The 22,320-nt window shown below is 36.2% G+C and overlaps 3 protein-coding genes across 6 annotated transcripts in view; 1 reads left to right on the top strand and 2 right to left on the bottom strand.

Annotated features, from left to right (window-relative positions):
• Positions 1 to 1,756: 1,756 nt before the first annotated feature.
• aldh3a1 (aldehyde dehydrogenase 3 family, member A1) lies at positions 1,757 to 7,027 on the bottom strand. The gene is made up of 10 exons (XM_026282435.1): positions 6,769 to 7,027; positions 5,138 to 5,319; positions 4,778 to 5,009; positions 3,807 to 3,892; positions 3,500 to 3,708; positions 3,039 to 3,156; positions 2,782 to 2,923; positions 2,524 to 2,690; positions 2,337 to 2,436; positions 1,757 to 2,037 (listed from the first exon to the last, which is right to left on the bottom strand). Exons 2-10 carry the CDS (start codon positions 5,291 to 5,293, stop codon positions 1,769 to 1,771), a joined length of 1,479 nt encoding a protein of 492 aa, XP_026138220.1. The 5' UTR covers positions 5,294 to 5,319; positions 6,769 to 7,027; the 3' UTR covers positions 1,757 to 1,768.
• Positions 7,028 to 7,040: 13 nt separating this feature from the next.
• aldh3a2a (aldehyde dehydrogenase 3 family, member A2a) lies at positions 7,041 to 15,788 on the bottom strand. Of its 2 annotated transcripts, none has more exons than XM_026282437.1 (11): positions 15,723 to 15,788; positions 14,356 to 14,544; positions 14,041 to 14,272; positions 13,789 to 13,871; positions 10,820 to 11,028; positions 9,188 to 9,305; positions 8,968 to 9,109; positions 8,725 to 8,891; positions 8,560 to 8,659; positions 8,252 to 8,490; positions 7,041 to 7,331 (listed from the first exon to the last, which is right to left on the bottom strand). In XM_026282437.1, the coding sequence occupies exons 2-11, from the start codon at positions 14,515 to 14,517 to the stop codon at positions 7,314 to 7,316; spliced, it is 1,470 nt and encodes a 489-aa protein (XP_026138222.1). In that variant the 5' UTR covers positions 14,518 to 14,544; positions 15,723 to 15,788; the 3' UTR covers positions 7,041 to 7,313. The 2 variants fall into 2 exon arrangements, with proteins under 2 accessions (XP_026138222.1, XP_026138221.1); XM_026282436.1 differs by lacking the exon at positions 15,723 to 15,788 and adding an exon at positions 15,140 to 15,283.
• A 2,799-nt stretch (positions 15,789 to 18,587) lies between these two features.
• LOC113115130 (serine/threonine-protein kinase ULK2-like) overlaps positions 18,588 to 22,320 on the top strand; it is a 29,060-nt gene continuing 25,327 nt past the window's right edge. For all 3 annotated transcript variants that reach the window (XM_026282430.1, XM_026282432.1, XM_026282431.1), the window contains exons 1-2: positions 18,588 to 19,565; positions 21,905 to 21,997. In XM_026282430.1, the coding sequence (XP_026138215.1) occupies positions 19,476 to 19,565; positions 21,905 to 21,997 (183 nt within the window). In that variant the 5' untranslated portion in view covers positions 18,588 to 19,475. The remainder of the gene's footprint in view (positions 19,566 to 21,904; positions 21,998 to 22,320) is intronic.

Raw genomic sequence — 22,320 nt, 5'->3', positions numbered from 1 at the left:
CAAAGTTTTTGAATTCCATTCGACTGAGCAGGCAGAACCTTTTTGCTTTTTAAATAAAAAGTCCAAAAATGTACACAACATAAATAATAATAGCCTAATAATAAAAAATCTATCACATAGCCTAATGTAAGCGAATAGCTCAATTTTGACAAAAATGTCAGAACCCTGTAATTCCAAGTGGAGGGTTTTGTGTTTGAATAAAATAATAAATCAATTAAATTAACCTAGATTTAGCTCGTTCATTCAAAGAGAGAAAAACAACGATTTTCATAATTCACTTTATTGGTTGAAAAGGAGTGTTTGATACTCTGCCATAGTGGGTTCACAATTATTATATATTGAGGACAAAGTGCATGGAGCAGCAGCAGGACTAATAATCACTGGTAAGAAGAGTTTATTGATATAATTAAGGCAACATCTTGCTGATGAAGGTGCAGACATCCAGGGTTTTTTTTTAATGTTAAATTATGAGAGCGCGCCATCTGCTGGATATTGAGGGCAGTTGTAGATGTGAATTTAAAACGGGGTCAAAATGTGTCCAAATGTTGTAATCTAAACAATACTGAAAGCGTTACCTAAAAAAATGTAATCAACATCAAATACAAAAATAGAGGACAACAAATCCACATGACATTATAACATTAAACGCTATAATATAATATAATATATTTTAAATGACTGGACTGTCAATATTATACAGAGATATATGTTGTCTAATACTATAGCAGATTTAATGATAAGTGTCTCAGACTGTTTTCAGTACTAATTTTATAACAAAATGTTAGATAAAAACAACAAGAAATTGTAATAAGTAAACATTTGTTAACATAAATATAGATGAAAGCTTGTGCTAAAGCTCTCCACCGCATAAAGATAAGCTGGATAACAGCAGGAACAATGGAGAACAATGCTTGCACTGTACTGCTGCATCACAGGAATGATGCTAATTTGTTTGAAGATCTAAATGTGCAGTTGTTGCCCAATTCAGCAGGTCAAATTCTCTACACGAGTAGAAGAAATCCATAGAAATGTCTTATTAATTGTATTTAGAAGATGAAAATATACTGAAAAGGTGTCTAAATTTGAAAAGATAATGTACGTTATAAACACTGTTTTATATCAAAGTGATAAAAATTTAATGTTTGTAAAAATATTCTTAAGGTATGCTATACGAGATTAAGATTATACTGAGGAGAATGTTGCTTCAAACTGGAGTCTCCTGTGCAAGTGGGAAGGAACACTGATTATGAACAATCATGCACTGTTAGAGGAATGGAAAGTCTTCAGTAATTAAACAAAGCTTGATCCTAAAGGCAGTCTGCTGGGAAATACTCATTAACCAAACAGATAAACCGTGACAGGAAGTACAATCGCATCATATTTCTGAACAAACTGTATAAAACCATGAGTAAAATTCATTAATATGATACAAATGACAACAGAACATTACTTAGAATCAAATGAATCACAATCAAAGTGGTAACGAACTGAATTTTACCTTGGGTGTCAATTCAAATTTCCATAATGTAATATGCTCAGTGATATGGTCTGTTTCCAAATAAACGTGTTATTCCTAAAAAGCACTTTTAAGGTTTTCGTTCCTAAAATGCTCTTGGGTGTAATAACCTCCCTTGAATAAATCTATTGCTTAGGAATCAAAATACAATGTAATACGTATCGACTTCAATTGAAAGAACATATGTGACCCTGGACCACAAAGCCAAATCAGCAATGCCATGTTATAAGCTGTAAAAGATTTTTTTTGCACTTATATCAGCACAGTGAGCACAACTATTAAGGCAACAAGCAGACCAATTGCTAACAGGGTTGCGATGATGGCCCACACACATATCCCACTACAGCTGCACATGCGATGCTGCATGAAAAACTTGGCCTTGCGCAGTCGGGCTGCTGTTAGCGGAGGGTAACGAGCGTCATTCAAACCCTCCATAGCAAAAGACTTGATGAGACAGGCACGATGGTGACTCAGCTGGTCAAACGTGTGTCTCCCATGATATCTGCCCATTCCACTGTTTCCTTAAAAAGAGTGAGAGTGAAAAAATTAATAGGTTGAGACAAACAGATCAATATACTGCACAATTCAATACACTTATTTAAGAGCTGGTTATTCCAATATAAAAATAGTTGAATGTAATTTAATATTATTTAATAATTAAGATATTGATATGTATGTATTTACCATTATATACAATGTCCTAATTTAAGTGATTTCTAATCATATTTATAGAATGGTCTAATTTAATAGCTGAAATAGTGCAAATTCATCCTAAATATTATTTGTCTTAAGTGTCTTTACGTCTTCTTGGTTGGCTTACCTACACCTCCAAAAGGTAAGCTATCGACAGTGTAATGCATCAAGACATCATTAACAGTCACTCCTCCACTGCTGGTTTCAGTTAACATTCGCTTAATCACCTAGAGAAAAAATAAAAGCAAAACTCCACTTGGACATATTGAAATGGACTTAGATTTATATTTTATTCTGCTTTCCTAAAAACATACCGTTTTATCAGAGGAAAACACATAGAGCGCCAATGGCTTTTCTCTTGCATTGATGAAATGTATGGCCTCATTCAAGCCATTAACAGTGACGATTGGCAGCAGTGGTCCAAAGATTTCTTCTTGCATGATTTTGAAATGGGGTAAAACATCCTTCAGAACCGTAGGAGCTGGTGGTGAAGAAAAATACACGTTTTTGATTTACTAATCAGAACTGATAAACCTCATGCCTTTATTACTGGCAGTAAACATGTCCCTTACCTATGAAACATTGTGAGCGATCACTCTCTCCTCCAAGAGCAATGGTGCATTCATTCATTAGAGCCAATACTCTGTCAAAGTGACGTGTATTAATGATTCGGCAATAATCTGGAGAGCTTTTAGGGTCCTTTTGGTAGAACTCCTAAAATGAGTTAAGATTCCAGGTCATGTCTTACTATCAACATGCACATGGGCTACAATTAAAAAAAAATAATAATAATAATAAAATAATATATATATATTAAAGAAGTATGCACCAGTAGTGTTTTTTGAATCTCTTCAACTATTCTGTCCTGGATGCTTGGCTCACACAGAATGTAGTCAGGAGCAATGCATGTCTGGCCACAATTTGCAAACTTCCCCCAGGTTATTCGCCTGATATGAAGACATTTGGAAATCTGTTATTTCAGCTGATAATGTTTCCCAGATCTTTAAATTATAGGTTTTAAGTCCTAAAGTCTTAAGATTCTAGGACTTGAAAATGAAAATTCTGTCATTATTTTCTCACTCTCATAAAGACATTCATGTGGATTTCTTTTTCTTTCAATTAAAGTCAGTGGGGTCCAAAATAATGTTGAATCCCATCGATTTACAATGCATAGACAAATCAACATTTTTTGCACAGAATAAGAAAATCAAACAGGTTTGAAACAACCTAGAGTGGAGTAAATGTTAAATTTTATTTTTGGCTAAACTATCCCAGAAAACTGTATACTACCGGCATGCCACAGCAATGTCACAGTTCTTGTCAATATAACAGGGGCTTTTTCCTCCCAGTTCTAAAGTCACTGGTGTGAGATGATGAGCTGCAGCTTCCATCACCAGTTTCCCCACCGTGCTGCTCCCGGTGTAGAAGATGTGGTCGAAACGCTGCTTCAGCAGCTCCTGGGTCTCTGCAACCCCTCCTGTCACCACTTGATACATCTCCTAATATGAGTTTTTTAAATTACATTTTCAAGCTGTTCTCAAAAACCTTGAACAACAAACATGAGACTGAATTACAGAAACAAACTGAGTTTATGCACCTTATCCAGATAAAGAGGAAGCAGTTCTTTCATAAGTCTAGCAGAGTGCTCACTCAGCTCTGATGGTTTCAACACAGCTGCGTTGCCTAAACAACACAAAGAAGTGGAAAACAAAACAGTGTAAAAATAAAATCTCATTTGGTGTTGGAGAAGTTCTTAATGAGCTACAAGAGATTAAAAGATACCATGAAATGAAAATTGACAATTAATCCACATTCCTATTCCCATTTAATTTTTGCTCATCCTTTAAAAAAATGTATAATTTAGTCATGAAACATGAGGCTGACTGGTTGTTCAAAGACAGCAGTGCAGTCAACTGATCTCTCATTCCTTTTTTTCATCGTTTTTTTATAGGCTTTTATGCCTTCTATAGATAGGACAGTTGGGAGACAACAGAAAAGCACCGGAATGGAGAGATGGAAGCAGGATCGGCAAAGGACTTTGAGATGGGAATTGAACTCGGGTCACCACAATTTCACTGTATGTCAGCACACTAACCATGAGGCTATTAGCAACAGGATCTCTCATTCCAATTTATGCAAACTTGTTATTTCCATCCCAACCTCAGCCAGCTCAGTACTGCACAGCATTAGAATTAGCTTTAGCATTCCACCTCCCCAGCACCACATGTCTAGATCTGCTACAAGGGTTCTCCTGACCTTACTGTACCTTGTATCCTAATTCCTGTAATTCTGAGCAAGCTTCATTCATGCCAGCAGCACAAGCTGAGCAGATCTTGTCCAACAAGATCAATCCTTCCTACACTTGTCACTAAAATGTATTGACTTTATCAACTTTCATCACCTCCTACTGTATGAATCATTGTTTTATAATCCAATTTATTTCCAACAGATACAATCAAATCCTGTCCAACATTTTCTTCTGTTTGGACATGCTTTATATTGTGGAAGTAGCATGGCTGAACACATCTTTTCATGTTAGTTGTAATTAGTAAAAGAAAATCCTACTACCAGCTGCAATAGCTCCAACCAGGGGCTGCAGGATCATGGCCCATGGGTAGTTCCAGGTTCCAATTATCAGCACAACCCCCAAAGGTTCAGGCTTTATGTAAACATCATCCAGTGCGCTGTTGAGATTCTTCTTCACAGGCCGAGGAGCTGCCCAGTCTCCCAACTCGCTTTCCGCCAACTTGATGTCATTCTCGATGCTGATCAGCTCAAAGAGTGAAGTGTTGTATGTATTCTGTTTGATGACAGTGTCAATAAAGAGTGAACATTCAGTAACACTTTAACGGCAATACAAACATTCAGTGTTGCTGCTGAATTAATATTTTACAGCTTTTAAGGAAACGGTCAAAATGACCATCGTACCCTGTTGAGGTCTTGTTTTAGAGCTTGCTCGATGTCTTCTTGGCGTTCAGTGATGAGGCGGAGCAGGGCTCTGAGCTGCTGTTTTCTGTACTGCAGGGGTCTGGACCTGCCTGACTGGAAGACTTCCCTCAACCCATCCGCAACCTGCTTCTCCATTTGTACAGGTCTGAATTATAAATTTTCTGCAGGTTTGAGCAGAAAAAAAGTTACGTTTCTGAAAAGTCAACACAAATTCCAATGAGAAAACAGAATATTCTGTGGGACTATTCAGAGGATAGCCAATTCTGATCATCTTTAGACTGATCACGAGCAGGAATTTGTCAAAAAAATTATGTCAGCTTTCTGGGAAATACATTGGCCATTAGTTTTTTTTTTGTTGTGTCCAATACACATCATCTGTAGATAGATATATGTATATACAGTATATTGCCAGGCTTTGACCAATTATTGTTTAATTTGTTATGGAAAATGTGTATATTTATTCATAGGTCATGCCTTTTATATTTGTTGAAGCCAACGTTTTGGACCTTTATCTAGTTTGGTGTGGCTTTTCTTTCTGATTAATGTGTAACTAACAGATAAAATACCTGCAAACCTCTGCCTTTCATCATCAAGCTTTGTTGGGATAAAATTAGTTTTTCAAAAGTTAGAAATAATAACGAAGCTATTCGCTCTCGGTTTAAAAAAAATAAAAAATAAAAAAGAGACAGACACCAAATCACATACTATTATTTACTGGACCAAGTTTGTTGGTCATCTCAACTTTGAGAATGTTTGGTTAATATAAAACTTTTGTCATTCATTCATTAAGTCATAGTTAACAAAATTCCCCCCAACTTTGATTTGATTATTATATTTTTTAATATGTGGTAAAAAATTAGGCATTATCATCTTATAATTATATTAATTAAATTTTAAATACACAAATGTACAGTTTTCAACAAAATACCATCTTTGCTATAACTTTCAGAGAAATAGAAAACAATTTATCTGTTATTCAGCTTTGCACTAATAGAAAAGCTATGAAGTCCATTCATGTAGCTACTCAATAAGACCAGTCTTTATTTGGCAACTAACTTACAAAAAAAATGATAACTGACATGTTTACATCGTGCTCGTGATATATATGAAACACAGTTAGTCTAATTAAATTAACTAGCATTTAAATATATACATAAAATAGTGTAGTTGTATCTGTATTATAACTTGTTTTATTGAGTTTTTACACAGACTTTATTAGTGAACACCGTAGTAGACAGTTCTGGTCACGTGACCGTTTAGAAATCATGAACAAATGAATGTAACGTTACACAAAAATCAAAACAAAGTGACTCTTAGTTGACATGTCTGTTTAAAATTCACCAAGAAAGCTTTTAGACTCTTTAAAAACTCAAAAGTTGGTCACAAATGTTACTGCTGGGAATAAGAGAGTTCAAAACAAGCTGCACGTTTATGGAGATACTACAACATTATTTACATTTTACGAGACTAAAGCTCCGTTTGTTCGTGTTTAGAAAATCAGTCGGTCGCGTGAACACAGAAAATGTATACATTAGGAAATCTGTTTGTAAGAGTAATGCAACCATTCTGTAAACATATAAACTCACTTCCTATTTCGTCTTTATACTTACATCAACTCGTTTGTAAAAATTCAGATTAGCGGAATGCTTGGCGGTTCCAGTGGGGTGATGTCACAGCAAATCAGAACGTGTGCCAGCAGCGTTTATATTCTGTTCATCAGAGGGCGGCGCATCGGTACAGTTAACCCTATAGGACACAGGTCCACTTACGATAGTACATTATCTACTCTTTATAAAGTAGAGCTGCTGAAGTGGGTGTAGCCTACCACAGGCGATGACATTTAATCAATATGCAAAAAAAAAAAAAAAAAATCACACTATTAATAGTAAAACATGGGTTCATTTATTGTAGCTTTTATACATTTTATATAATTCAGGTGATAAAACTTTTTACTTCATTTTATAATGCTTTCTAGTGACTAATGAATTAAAGCTATTATAAAACATTACCAAGAGTTCTATGACATGAATCTGATATGAACATGACATGAAGACATGAATCTATATGATCTGATTCAAAAGAGTGCACAAGATCATAAGAGGCTCTTCTGTTTAAACGATGAGTGCTGGACATATTAACATTCTTCAGGTTGTCCTCATCGCCGCAAAAACCTCTGCAAAGCACAAAAACACAAATTAAACGATTTCATGAGAAATACTTTACAACAGGAGGTCAAATCAAGGTACATGTAATTTAAGACTAAATAAGAAAAATTAATTTACAACAATCTGTGGAGTATAGTACTATTTTATAGTTTACCTAGGAACAATAAAAAAGATATTTCAAGGCATATGAACAGGAACAGATTTTCCCATCTAACAGCTGGGGGAAACATCTTGGCCATATGTTGCAATGTTCTTGCTGCTCAGTTTACTTTTATTAAAAGGGGAACAAAATCTTCAGCTGAGTGATTCTTTCACAGGGACAGAGGCTTTCTGTACTACTTCAAACAGCATCAAATATTATAAAAAGATTATAAACACTACAATATTAAAGTTACGGTTCTTTTTTTGTGGAAAATTAATACTTTTATTCAACAAGGATGCACTAAATAAATGAAAACAGTAAAGACTTTAACATTGTTTTAAAACATTTGAAATTAATGCTGTCCTTTTAAAATTTCTGTTCATCGAAGGATCCTGAAAAATGTAGCATAGTTCCCACAAAATATCACGCAGCACAACTGTTATCAATGTTGATAAGAACTGTTTCCTGAGAAAAATAATCAGTATGCAATGATTTCTGAAGGATTACGTGACACTGAATACTGGAATAATGATTGTTGAAATCATATAAATAAATTACTTTTTTTTAAAAACGTCATATTAAATTCCCGAATATTACTGTTTTTAGCCAAACACAAAACAAAAACAAACAAAAAAAAAAATCACCAACCCCAAACTTCTGATTGGTAATGTATATGTACTATATATGCATACAGTACTTTTAAACAGCCTACTATGAAATATCCTGTAGGAAACATTATATTTGGTTCTTATTTACTAAATTTACCCATTTGAAGGAACATCTCACCTGCACCACAAAGGCTGCCAGTGCAGCGAACATAGCAACCTGAGCCACCCGACGCCAGCGAGCCAGATTAACTTGCTTCAAGAGTAAAACACGGGCCCAGCGTAACTTCTCCGTTGTATGGGGTGGGTAGCGCATCTGATTCACTCCCTCCATGTTCAGCTTCTTAATAAGACAGCTGCGAAGGTGACTCAGCTGATCGAAACTGTATTTGCCATGGTAGCAACCAGTTCCACTATTCCCTGTTACAATTACATCATAAATAAATGTTTTTCTGCCGATTTAGAAGACTAAAGACTAAAGTTACTCACCAACCCCACCAAAAGGCAAATCACTTATGGTGAAATGCACCAGACAGTCATTGGCTACCAGAGCTCCACTAGATGTCTCTGATATCATCTGTTTAATGACCTGCGAAGAAATACTAAATGTTCAATTGCTGTTTTACTGTTGGTGGAAATAATGCATGACTCTACCTTTTTACTGGAAGAGAAAATGTAGAGTGCCAAAGGCTTTTCTCGTTCGTTGATGAACTGAATGGCTTCTTTTAAGCCGTTAACAATAACGATGGGGAGAATTGGCCCAAAGATCTCTTCCTGCATCACTTTAGATCCTGGTGTAACATCCCTCAAAACAGTAGGAGCTGAAGCACAAGGGAAAGCTCATGAATACATGACAGCATTACATATTTCCCTAACTTTTGCTAAATGAGTGCATACCAATATAACACTCTGATTCATCGCTGTCTCCTCCAATAGCCACTGTGCTACCCTCTGTAAGTGCCATTATCCTCTTAAAATGCCGCTGGTTAATAATTCGTCCATAGTCTTCAAAGCTCTTGGGGTCATTCGTATAAAACTCCTGCAAGAAAATAAATAAGACAATGAAGACAAAAGGTCCCACTGTCAAAAGAGCAATAGCATCTACATAAAAACAAACCTGGATACATTTCTGGATCTCATTAATCACTTTGTCTTGAATGCTGGATTCACAGAGGATGTAATCAGGTGCAATGCAGGTCTGGCCGCAGTTCATGTACTTCCCCCAAGTGATGCGGCTAAGGATGCAAGAACATTGGGAAGCAGCATTAAACTGAGGAAATTGCCTTAGAATTATTATTTTAGTTACTTCAAAGGTTCAGAACAGGTCTTGACTGCATTAGAGTTCCATATCACTTCTCAAAATGATTTCAGTTATATTAAAGATCTTCACAACTTATTACAGCAAAAGAACCCACACCCACATAAACACTGAGCAAGCAAATAAATATAACCAGCAATAAGATAAAAATGACAAAATATTACCACGTTTTTCCTACAAAAATTACATTTTATAAGGGCTGTGAATCTTTGGGTAGGCAGCGATTCGATTCTATTCACAGGTTTTCGATTCTAGAACAATTTTAGCAAATTTAGAATGATTAAATTCGATTCGATTCACAATTAAATTCAATTCAATTTGATAATAATGATTCGATTCTGCGTTCTTTAAGTGAATTCACAGGATTATTTCAATGCTTCCCCTAAATTCTTTAAATGCTTAGTCAGGGGGCAAATTACACAGCAGCCTTTAAAAAAAATAAATACATTTTTTGTCCATTGTTAGATGCTAGTTTAATGGTGCTATGGCATGACATGGCATACGTAAAAATTTATGTAAGCCAAGATTTGAAAAAAAAAAGAGCTTTAAATGTATTATGTATCAACTAACATTTCAACACACCAGGGGCGTAAGCCATCATTTCTGAAGTGACAAATGTCATCATTTTATGTATGTCGCCTATGTATTTTCATAATTATTTTTTTTTTCAATTAATTCTCTTCTTTTTTTATAACTTTTTTAATTTGCTGTAAGAAATCAAATACACTGCTCGACAATAATACTTTGTAATCGATAATTTTTTCCTAATGGCAATTTTATGATTGTTTTATATAGGCTACTACATTTAATTATCTATTATTTTTATTTTCTGCACAGAAAATATACTTTATAGTTTCTGTACTGTAATAAATGATATGTCAATTAGCACTACATTCATAAATTTAATTTATTGTGTTTTTTTTTCTTAATGTTTCATCAGTTCATTCTGCTTTTATTCAGTTTAGCTGCAGATATAGCCTGGCACGTCTATGAGAGCGAGATCACTTCTCTTTCAATATGTAAACTTCTTTATCTCATTTATACAGAATAATATGGTATAGTAACTGTTGTAACTTTTCCTCTCCATCATCGAATGATTCTGAGAGAAAACGTGCTCGATGTCTGTTTCTATAGCAACAAATGCTACTTTCATGCATCTGATTATCAGATAAACCTTGCACTCATTAATGATGTGGTTATTTTAAGTGTTTCCCTCATATTTTCGGTTCATCAGCATTGTTAAAACACATTTATCATTCAAAGGAACTGTGCATATGATTTAGACACTTTCTGCTCCGTCCATGCAACAAATACTCAGCTTTTTTTTTTTTTTTAGAATTCAATGGCCAGTCATCAATTATTCCCTACATATATTATTATTCTGTTATATGTTCGATTATTTTAGGTTTATATAACTCATGGCAGACTCACCGGCAGGCAATTCTGATGTCACAGTTCTTGTCAATATAACAGGGGCTTTTTCCTCCCAGTTCTAAAGTCACTGGTGTGAGATGATGAGCTGCAGCTTCCATCACCAGTTTCCCCACCGTGCTGCTCCCGGTGTAGAAGATGTGGTCGAAACGCTGCTTCAGCAGCTCCTGGGTCTCTGCAACCCCTCCTGTCACCACCTGATACATCTCCTGAACACAATAATAGAGATTGTAGAATTACAGGGATAGTTCACCCAAAAATGAAAATTCTGTCATTTATTTCTCACCCTCATGTTGTTCCAAACATTGAAAACCTCTGTTCATCTTCAGAACACAAATTAAGATATGTTTAATGAGATCTGAGAGCTTTCTGACCCTTGTAGAATGCAATTTAATTACCATGTTAAAAGACCAGAAAAATAGTAAGGACATTGCTTATATAGTGCATGTAACATCAGTGGTTGTAACTGTAATTTTATGAAACTACGACAATACTTTTTGTGCGCTAAGAAAACAAAAAATGATGGATTGTTATTATAACTTAATTTTTATTTTATTTTTTTGGGCACAAAATGTATTCTTGAACTACTGATGTCACTAGGGTCGTCAAAATAGCTGAAAAACTAACATTTAAATTGTAACTTAAATATTATCAATGTTAGAATTATATTAAAATTTAAAGGGCATAATTTCATGTAAGGAGGGAAAAACTTTTGATTCCCTCTCCTAAGGCCACAAGAGGGCACATCGAGTAAAATTTTATGCACGTTTCTTTAAAGCATAATAAAATAACAACTATCTTTGAAATAAGTGCATACTGTTTTAAATAATGTTTACATTGTTAACGTTGTATTAATAAAGTTGCTCAAATTAGAAACAAAATGGCATCATGTATGTATGTATAGTTTAATACAAAGGACCAAAAACCAATCAGAAAGAGTACTTTCTTCATTTAAAAACTTTTTGAAGTCTTGAGACATTTTTTTAAGAGTTGAACTTGCATTTATTTTATAAATATGCAGCTCTCTTGGGCGAGACGCAAATGCTACACAGATAAATGTCCTTCTAGAAAACACAATAAATATGCCTTCTGTGTAATCGATTTTGACATAACATCTTCCCCACACTGAATGTTTTCTTTTTCTGTAAATTTTGAATGAAATTTAGTGGGTTCAACTGGACAGGCTGACACTTACGTCGTCATCGCATTTCATGCTCCACTGATAAGGCTGCCCGACGCACACCTAATATTCAAAAGCAACGTTTTTGCATTCGAATGTATATTTTTAATTTAAATTCGATGAATATTTGATTTTTTTTTTTTTTTTTGACAGCCCTAGATGTCATATGGAACATTTTAACAATGTCCTTACTCCCTTTCTGGGCCTTGAACATGTCAGTTGCGTTGCTGTCTATGCAGGGTCAGAAAGCTCTATAATCTAAAATAATAGGGATGCACCGAAATGAAAATTCTTGGCCGAAACCGAAAACCGAAAAAGAGAAAACCAAGGCCGAAAACCGAAACACCGAAAAATAAATTATCCCAAATATTAGTACCATTGCATTTATTGCTATGACCGTGTACTAACTTTACTAAAATTAAGACATTGCAAGTGCATAAATTAATATTAAAGTTTCAAAGATAATTACAATTACATAACTTATTAAAAAAAAAAACATAAAAATACATAATTACAAATGATGTAAATATTTATTAAGCACATTGCAACAATGCACAGTATAAAATAAAATTCAAACTAAAAATTTATCCCACTCATGTGTATATTTAATAATAATGTACAGGCCTACTGGCCTGTAGAAAGGTTTTAAAATGAACAGTTCTCTCATAAAAACAAAGTGCATTTAGGTGAAGTGCATTTGAAATTTTTCTATGTAGGACTAGAAAGTGCATTACTTCTCCAGTTGGCAAGACTGTTATCACTTCTGGGGATGGGGACCTCAGACAGATAACCATCTAGCTGTTGAGCAGTTGAGCTTGTCATCTGCCTGACATTTGAGAAATATTTGAGAGAGTGTATTTAAATAGGGCCAGGGCATAAATAAACATTTTTATCAAATTAAAGCAGAAATCTAACAGAAAATCTAGCATAAATATGGCTACAATCTGATATTATGTTTGTATATATGTTTGTGTGTGTGTATAAGAACAAAATAGCCAACGTATTATTATTATTTGAGGCACTTTCTTGCAGAATTCCACTGAACATATCAGACAACGATGGTGCATGCCACTCATCTGGTGCAGAGACCAGTCTTTTTTTCTGCGCTCTGATCTGTCTCCTGCGCTTGGCGCTTCTCCGTCTCCACGCGGGTTCTCCGCATCCAGCGAGGCCTGGATCATTTCTCGTGCGCGCTGCCTTATTTCCGCATCCATGTAATGGTCATTATAACGCGGATCAAGCACATTCGCGATGAAGTGCAGAGGATCCGAAAAGATCTCAGTGAGACGTGTGCTAACAGACTCTATAAGACTTTTCTTTGTTTTTACTTCGTGGTCCGTCTTAATCTCTTTGTTAGGAGACGCTTTAGTGCTGCGAATAAAGGAATACGAAGAGAGAGAATGTTCTCACTGGTGTGACTGTGAAGTGAATGTCGCGGGGAGCTCGTGGTCTTTGCTATGCAGGTGCACGTGCAGGTCGCGATTTCTGTTTGCATCATCACAACATTTCGGCTGTGTTGTTTCGGTGATAAAAGTCTATCGGCCGAAAACCGAAAAGGCCATTTTCGGCCGAAAATTTTCGGTGGCCGAAATTTCGGTGCATCCCTATAAAATAACTTAATTTGTGTTCCAAAGATAAAACACGTCTTACGGGTTTGGAACGACATAAGAATGAGTAATAAATGACAAGATTAAAATTTTTTGGTGAGATATCCATTTAAGCTTAGAACTAAGCAAATAAAATGAAAATAACATTTTAAAAAGGACAATGTCATTGAATGAAGAATTACAGGGTCCAGGTAGAGAGACAGGAGCTCCATAACTTTGGCTGTGTGGGAGCTCACTTCTGAAGGTTTCACAACTGCAGCATTACCTACAGAAACAAAAAGATCAAAGAAAGATGTGACGATAAAGAGAATATTAGTGAATAGCTACATCTGTTCCTCACATAAAGACATTTTATGGTCTTTTTTTACCTTTTAAAATAGTAATAATTACATGCCATATTGACAGTTTCAACAAACAGCAGATTTGTGCTTTACCTGCAGCAATGGCACCCACAAGGGGCTGCAGGGTAACTGTTATTGGATAGTTCCATGCCCCAATGATAAGCACAACACCAAGAGGCTCTGGCTGTATGTACACATCATCTGCAATGGTGAGAAGGTTTTTATTCACAGGACGAGGAGCTGCCCACTCAGCCAGCTTGCTGACAGCCAGATTGATTTCTCCCTCCAAGCCAAGGATCTCAAACAACTGTGTCGCATTAGCAGTCTGTGAAAACACAGCTATTAAGTTCAATACAAACAGACATCCGATTCCAGTTAAAACAAGCAGAGATTGCACTTTTGATTCACCTTATGGAGGTCTTTTCTCATGGCACTGGCAATGTCTGTTGTTTTTTCCTTAATGAATCGCTTGAAGTTTTGAAGTTGTTTAATTCTGTAGTCCAGGGGTTTAGATCTTCCAGTTAAGAAAGCCTTCCTGGCATGCTGGACAGCCTGCTGCTCCCGAGACATTGTGGAAAGTCAGTCTAGATTGTGATCCTACAAGCAGAGAAGATTTAATAAAACAAATTTGAGCAAATAATACTCTTTACTAAAAAAAATAATAATAATAAAAAGAATGTTTCAAAAGAAAAACAGTAAAAATGCCATTCTAATTCAATGCAGCATGCATATTTCACAAAGGCCATTATATTTCAGATGATGTACTATATACCCTCATGAAACGCATGTACGTTTATGACATTTGGAATCCCAGTTAAATTTACATGAAAGATTCCTTTGTCAGGTCTCTTTTGATAGCTGATGTCCAGGGGTGTAAAGTACTGGAGTAATTGTGCAGCCCAGTTTGTCATGAATATAGTGTTATTAAACTTTAGCTATTAATATGTTTTTAAGCAACTGAAAAAAGCACAAACGTCAGGGAATGTGAAAAGTTCTCCAGACCCCAGAGGGTTAAAAAAAAAGTTGTATTCATTGGACTAAAGTGCATACTTTTTAGATCATCGTGATAAAGAAGCATTCAATAACAATTTAAGCTGACCCAAATCTATTTAGGGTAATACTCAACCTGCATGAAAGCTGTACGGTCTATAAGCAGAAATGTGAACACTGTATGATTGTTGAAAGAACTTACATTTATTCTTGTTTACTTCAGCTGTTGTCTAAATTGTCTTTTCCATGTGGATTTTCTAGTACGACGACCTCTGGTTATGTAATTCCGGTGGGAGGAGTTTGTCGGACTTTTTGGAGTTCGGGATTTTGAATCATCTCAGTGAATCGAATCTTTTGAATCGGTTTACTAAACGATTCGTTCATATAATTTTACCTCGGTTTTGTGGTTTTGTCAAATGCTGGGGACGACTTCAGTAAAGCAAGAACAAAAAAAATTTGTTTAATTTCACATTTGGTTTACAGTCCTACATAATCGGCACAATAAGAAAATTGTGATTAAACAAGTTAACAGAGCTTTGTGCTTCACAGAGAAAATCTCTGCGTCGTGATTTCAACGTGTGGAATTTTTTTTTACCTCCCTCTAGTATTTGTGGGGAAAATACGTTTAATCCTTAAGTCTTCCACACTTTAAGGGAAGTGCAACTTCTATGTACATTTTACATCTGTCACATTACGATAATAATAACTGGCAAGATTGTAATGTGCAAAGCTGCTGACAAAAAGGCAGCTTTCAGATGTGTGAAACTGACAGATTACATTATTACCTCTGAAGACACCAACAGCATCACCATCAACCAGCGTCGGGGGGTCTTCTTCTTCTTCTGTGTTTTATTGCGGACTAGTGCTATCAGCAGGGGGAAACATCTTCCCGCCACCTGCTGGGCTGGAGTGGGAAAACATCCTTGCAGTCTAATTCGTTTTAGGGCTTTTTATGATGAATTAATACTTTAATCGATTGATGATTATACATTTTAGACATTTCATAATTCCCAGTTTCACATCAAAAATAATTACTCACCTCAACTGACAACTACTGTAGACTGTATGCCCATCTTTTAACCATACATCAAGAGATATTAAGTTTCAATTTAAATTAAAGATATAGATATTTAGATATATAGATAAAGATATTATAGATATTTAGATATAGGCCTATACTAAGAGTAAATATAAAATGGTTGAGCATTAATATCATTGGCAAATGTAAACAAACATACTACCTCGATCTAAACTCTAAGCTCTATATTCACATGATCATTAGTTCACTTATACCAGTAACACCTTTAATTTCCTTGTTATGTTTGAACAGATGCCTCCATCAATACATTGATATAATCTGTATTTTTTTTTTCCTTTTTTCTCCATTCAGATGATTCTGACATTGCTCCCATCATTATAAGACTGTGATCTTCAACATCAGGTAACCTCCTGCTGTCCAGAGTCAGGTGCTTTGTCTTCATCTGTTATCTCAGATGAGACCTGTCTATGGAGAAGGTTTAGTGTTGAGAATATATTCTTCAGGCTGCTTGGTCTCCAGCAGTGATGGGCTCCTACAGGCACTGCTTTATCTTCAATTCCAGCTCAAGGCTGTAGGGATGGAGGCAAACACAGCATGTCTTCATCATTGGCTCGGCAACAGAGTGGTAAATGTCCTGGTAGCCCTGTACACTGTGGCCGTGGATAGAGACGGGCTCTTCCTGCTGGTGCAGAGGAGCTGACACACATCCACTGAAGAGACTGAGGCTGCTGGTCGCATGTCGGGAATAACAGCAGCATTCTTCATGTAGCGCTCTTCCAAATCTTTTGGTCTTCTAGTTTTGGCAGAGATGCAGATGTAGGTGTTATCTAACCTGATTACAGCTGCCAGCTGTGAAAGCTCACAGGGCTCATAAATGAAAGCGACAGCCTCCACGAAGAAGCCCCTCAGGTTTTCACACAATTTATATATATTTTCTTGTTTTAAACATAAGCTGACTTAATTTTTTTTTGCAGTAATTGTTTTTTACTGCTGAAGTAAATGTATCTTGATTTGTGAATGTTTGGATAATTGAAATGGAAAACGACAAAAATGCTGTCTGTTTTACCACCAGAGGATGCCAATGAGGCCTGTAATGACAAAAGTAAACATTTTTGTTTTTATTTGCGTATTCATACAGTCAGCCGCCGCGAGGGGGCGCACCAAGCGCTGTCATATTGTTTTTGTTCTATAAACAATAAATTAGCACTGGAGTCGAGCACTTAGTGCAGTTATCACGTTTATGTTTTTTTTCAATATTATTGATATTTCAAAAGCATGTTTTTCTTTAACATATTAGGTATAATTTAACCCTTAATATTTATTTCTATCTTCCGTAAGTACTAATTAATGTACATTCTGGTGGAAAATGAAAAATATTTGCTTTTTCACAGCATCGTAAAAAGTTATTCTCTTTTGAATAGCCTAGTGTTCTCCTGTCGAGCTCAGGCTTTGTGACGCGAGTGGGACTATCTCTCGCGGCGGAGGGCAAAGCACTCGTGTGCGCGGAGGAACACGCTATGATGGTCTTCTCCTGTAAGAGCTCTGTCATTGTAATGCAGCAAGCTGCGATCATGGTAGTGATGGGATTTATGGCTCTTTGAGGGGATCCGGATCTTCGCGATCCGTTCCTTTCAAAGAGCCGTTCAAAAGAATGGCTCTTTTGGCTCTTTTTAAATATTTAGTCAGTTTTAAGAAGCCAGCTTGGGAGCATCTCAGTTTATCCTGGAAATAATCACTGGGAGGTATTATGAGGTGAGATTTGTTAGTCAAATAATTAAAGCTCAGATATCACACACCAATATCTGAGTTTGAATTATTCTGAAATATTGATTGTTACCTCATTTCTCATGTGTGGACTATATTCCATAGGGTTGCACAAATCCCTCTGCTTAGACAGTGACATCATTATTTTGATTTACCTTTAGTACAAAGTGTGTGTGTGTGTGTGTGTGTGTGTGTGTAAAACTACGTTGACTTATGTTATTCATACAATACCTACTCACAAATAAACATAAAAAACAAAGCCGGCTGCAATGAATTTCTGTGCAAAACAGCTTTTACTACAAACACTTCCACACAAGAACATTGTTATCACACAAGAACATTTTGATAGAAAACTATTTTTTTTTTAAAGTAGATAAAATTAGAATAATTAAAATGGAAATGTCTACATACTACATACTATTACTACTGTAAACTTTGCAAATAGGACATCAACCCCTTCAAGTCAATGAACAATAACAAAGTGGGCTGCAATGAATGTCTGTGGAAAACAGCTTTTAGTGAAAAATTTCTATACAAGTACAGTATCACAAAAGAACATTTTTAATGATTTTAAAATAAGTTTTAAATGAACACAAAATGCAATGTAAATGCATGCACAACTAATAACTAATATCATCACGCTATAAAGGGTTGGCCTGCGCTGGGTGCGCCCCTCCCCCTATAACTGTTCTGTCTCCTGGAGGAGCTCATTTGTATGAACACGCATAGGAAAAAAGAACGATAGAAAGAACGACTCCTCTCCAGTCGCGACTCGGCTCCCATCGTTCATGTTTATGAGCCGTTCAAAAGAATCGGTTCGTTCGCGAACGTCACAACTCTAGATCATGGTCAGTCTCTCAGAACGAACTGAAGACAGACGTTAATTCCCCTTCTCGCAACGGATCGTGCTTTTAACGTCTTTTCCTGCGTCTCTTAAAACTGACACACTGATGTTTTCCTGCATTGTCCCGCGAGATCGAAAGCAGGACAGAGGGGTGAACTGAAGAAATGGTGTACCATTAACTATCATATGGATTTGAAGGAGAGTGCAATAGAAGCAGAAGGACAGATGACCATTGCATCAAGCGAATAGGAACGCTCGCGTCTTTTAGGAACTGACCTGTCATTATATAAGCGGCACTGCTTGTCTATACGTAAATTAACTTAGATGTCGGAACACATCTAGATATTATTTATTACGATTTATCTGCTGCTGTTGTTATTGTAAATAGTGTTGGATTTCCTCTGGCTGTCATTTTCAGCCAGCTAGCGATGGGAAACTCAATGACCCTCCGCGCCGCTATTGAGTTAACGAGGCACTATCACAGTAAGAGACAGAGGGCGTTTGCAGCTCTTTCTTTCCCTTTAAACTGAACTGACATCATGTAGCTTGGAAACTATATAGGTTTGAGATTTATCAATAGCTATTTCTTTTAGCTAGCGTCTTGTTAACGGGGTCAGAGAGCGACAACGGAGCGAGTTACGTGCATCCTGCGCACCTAACGTCAGCTAGTAAACTTCACATTTAGCTTTTCCTTTGTTTTGATTCTGACGTCTTCTTGATTTTAAGCCAGCCAACTGGGAAACTCTCAAGTGTCGCCTTTCGCATTGATAATTTGGGAATGCCTGGGTTCTCGGACAGACTGTCGTCTGGATTAACGCGAGTTTGAAGAACTTGTCCCTCACAGCCTCTCCATCACAAGCTGTTGTGTATCACCGGACACCTGCCAAAAAAATGGAGACGGTGGGAGACTTTGAGTACAGCCGAAAGGACCTCGTCGGACACGGAGCCTTTGCAGTCGTCTTCAAGGGAAGACATAAAAAGGTAATCTAAAATAAGCGCATGACTGGCGCGAGCCCCTGCGGCTGAGCATCATTATTCACTGAAAATCTGTCTAGTTTATCCTATTTGCATCCCAGGAAGAGAGGCATTAAATCTCAAATTTACATGTATTAAATGCATTTTAATAGGGAAATATAGATTTGTGTTGTGCATGCATTGTCATTTTTGCACATCTCTCAGTCATAGCAGTTCTTGACTAGAAAGCGTGGGTTGTTTTTATGTAACGTGTGCTAGAATAGGCCACATACTGCTGGAGTCATTCATTCATAAAACAGCCGTCTGACGTCAATAGGACTGACCGGTCTACTTGTAGGTTTGGGCGGAGGGACGGAACCCACAGTGTGTTAGGATTTTGTGCTTGATTTTTACATTGCCTAAATGCACAAAACACACTGACTTGATGTTATGAGTACATTTGCAAGCCAAAACATCATTGCACAAATTAACGAGTGTCTGTGTTTGTTATTAGTGTTTTCTTTTATTACTAGTCCAATAGTAATTAGATTCATTTTCAATACCACTATAAAATATTCAGTAGGCCTATATATAAAATATTCACTTTAAAATAGTGAAATTATTAGAAACTAATAAACAAGCATCTTGAGTTGATACGATGGAATAATAGTAACTGTTGGGATTTGAATTGGAGACTTTGGTACAAATCTTAGGAAAAGAGGCCTCCATCATTGAGATCTCATCTGAAACATGAGACACCTGAGATTACTGAGTCGTTTTCTCATGAGAAACATCTGAGAAGCATGCTACATCTCCAGTTTCTCTGTTATCTCATTGGTGTCTTTGAGAAACTACAGAGAAATGAAAAAGATCTCATTTGTGATGTTTCATTCTGACTGGTGGGAATATTCTGATAGAAAAGTTTGTAGCTGATCTGATAATATTCTCATATTCTTATATTCTCAGATCTGAAATACACCCGAGTGAAACAAATGAAAAAAAGAAAAAGAAACAATATAGGCCTAGAACAGGGTCTTGGTTCAGTCCAGCAGTCGTTGATTGGATGAAGACTGATCTGAATGGGATTGGAGAAGTCCAACATATGTCACCATAGAGGAGCCTGTTTTTTTCACCACAAGATTGAGTTTTGACATTTTAATTAAAAAAGAAAAGGTCAAAAAATATAAAAACTGTAATGTGTGCACAGATAAATTCCCCCCAAAATCAATAACATGCATTTAGAAATGAAATTTATTTCCATTTCATACTGACTTTAACAGCATTAAAACACTCTAGAATGTAGAATGAAAATCAGGCATCAGAACACTTAACTGTACAGTTGAAAAACCTATTCTAATCAGATCAAATGCTAATATTGGCCCATACCTCTGGTCAATGATTTATTGTGGATCTGTTGATCATTGCAGTTTGTTATCTCTGCATGTTGCATATAATATATGTTTCTTCTTCATACATACTGTATGTTTCTGTGAGGTAATACTTAATGTATGCACAATATGTAGTACAATATCAGCCTGTGACTATATATAGCAGGAGTAAGCTGATACATATTTATGATCACCTACCTCATCCAAAGCAGCTGACTCAATACTACCAGTGAGACAGTTATTTTCACCCTACAAATATACGATAATCACACATGCTTATGTCCGCTGATCGATGCATTCTAGAATGATACAGGACATAAATTAGACATCTATGTTGTGCATTCAGTCTCTCATTCCTTGATTAGATGTGATATTAAAAGCAGAGACTCTGAATGCTCATCTACTGAATGGGGTCAGTATAGAAGCCAGCAGCATTTTCTCTGGGTTGCCTTCACCACGCTTGGCTGAGTTGGTTTTTCAGCGAGGCGAGATGAACGCAGCCGCTCTTGCGTGCTGCCAGCATTTGGCTACAGCACAGTGTGCCGCAGGAACATCTCCTATTAACCTACATTTACATGAAAAGCATCGTTCTATTCGTGGATTTCCACTCTGAGTTGCGGACACAGTTTCTTTAAGCTAGTGAGTGGCCCTGTGGAATCCCACCTTACACAAATGTCCTTCCCAAAGGCTCAAATCCCAATCATTCTCTCCGCTTTATGTGGTTACCAGGTCACAAGTTGAGAAATAGATGCAGAATGGATGAAGCATAAAATAATTGGCTTTTGAAGCAAATGTTAGTGTGTATTCAACCAAAGACTCCCACATACAGGGTTAAACAGTCAATATTTCAACTCTAATTCTTAAAATGTAAGAAGTAAATGCTTTGTAGGATTCATAGTAATGTAATTAGGCCGTGTAACCCTCCTCTGCCATCCTGCCTAATGATAATAATTGCCCTCTTTTGTACGATATTTGCAGAAGGCTGATTGGGAGGTCGCCATCAAGAGTATAAACAAAAAGAATCTCTCCAAATCTCAGATTCTGCTTGGCAAAGAAATCAAAATTTTAAAGGTAAGCTGTCATTGTTTGTTTAAAAAAAAAAAAAATTAAAAATACATTAGTTATTTAATGATAAAAAAGATTTATATTTCAAATCAGGGTTGTCGTTGATGTTTTTTTTAAAAAAGAAACTTTATATCTGTTTCTACAAAATGTTAAGCAGCGCTGATTTCACCAATGATTATATTAAGAAATATTTTTGAGCACCGAATCAGCATAATAGAATAATTTCTGAAGGATCATGTGACACTGAAGACTGGAGTAATGATGCTGAAAATTCAGCTTTGCCCTCACAGAAATAAATTACATTTATAATAAATCTTTTTCAAAAAGGT

Source organism: Carassius auratus, chromosome 15 (assembly GCF_003368295.1).
Source record: "Carassius auratus strain Wakin chromosome 15, ASM336829v1, whole genome shotgun sequence".
Classification (NCBI taxonomy): Eukaryota; Metazoa; Chordata; class Actinopteri; order Cypriniformes; family Cyprinidae; genus Carassius; species Carassius auratus.
The sequence above is the reverse complement of the archived record's forward strand: the minus strand, read 5'-3'. Positions and strand labels throughout refer to the sequence as shown.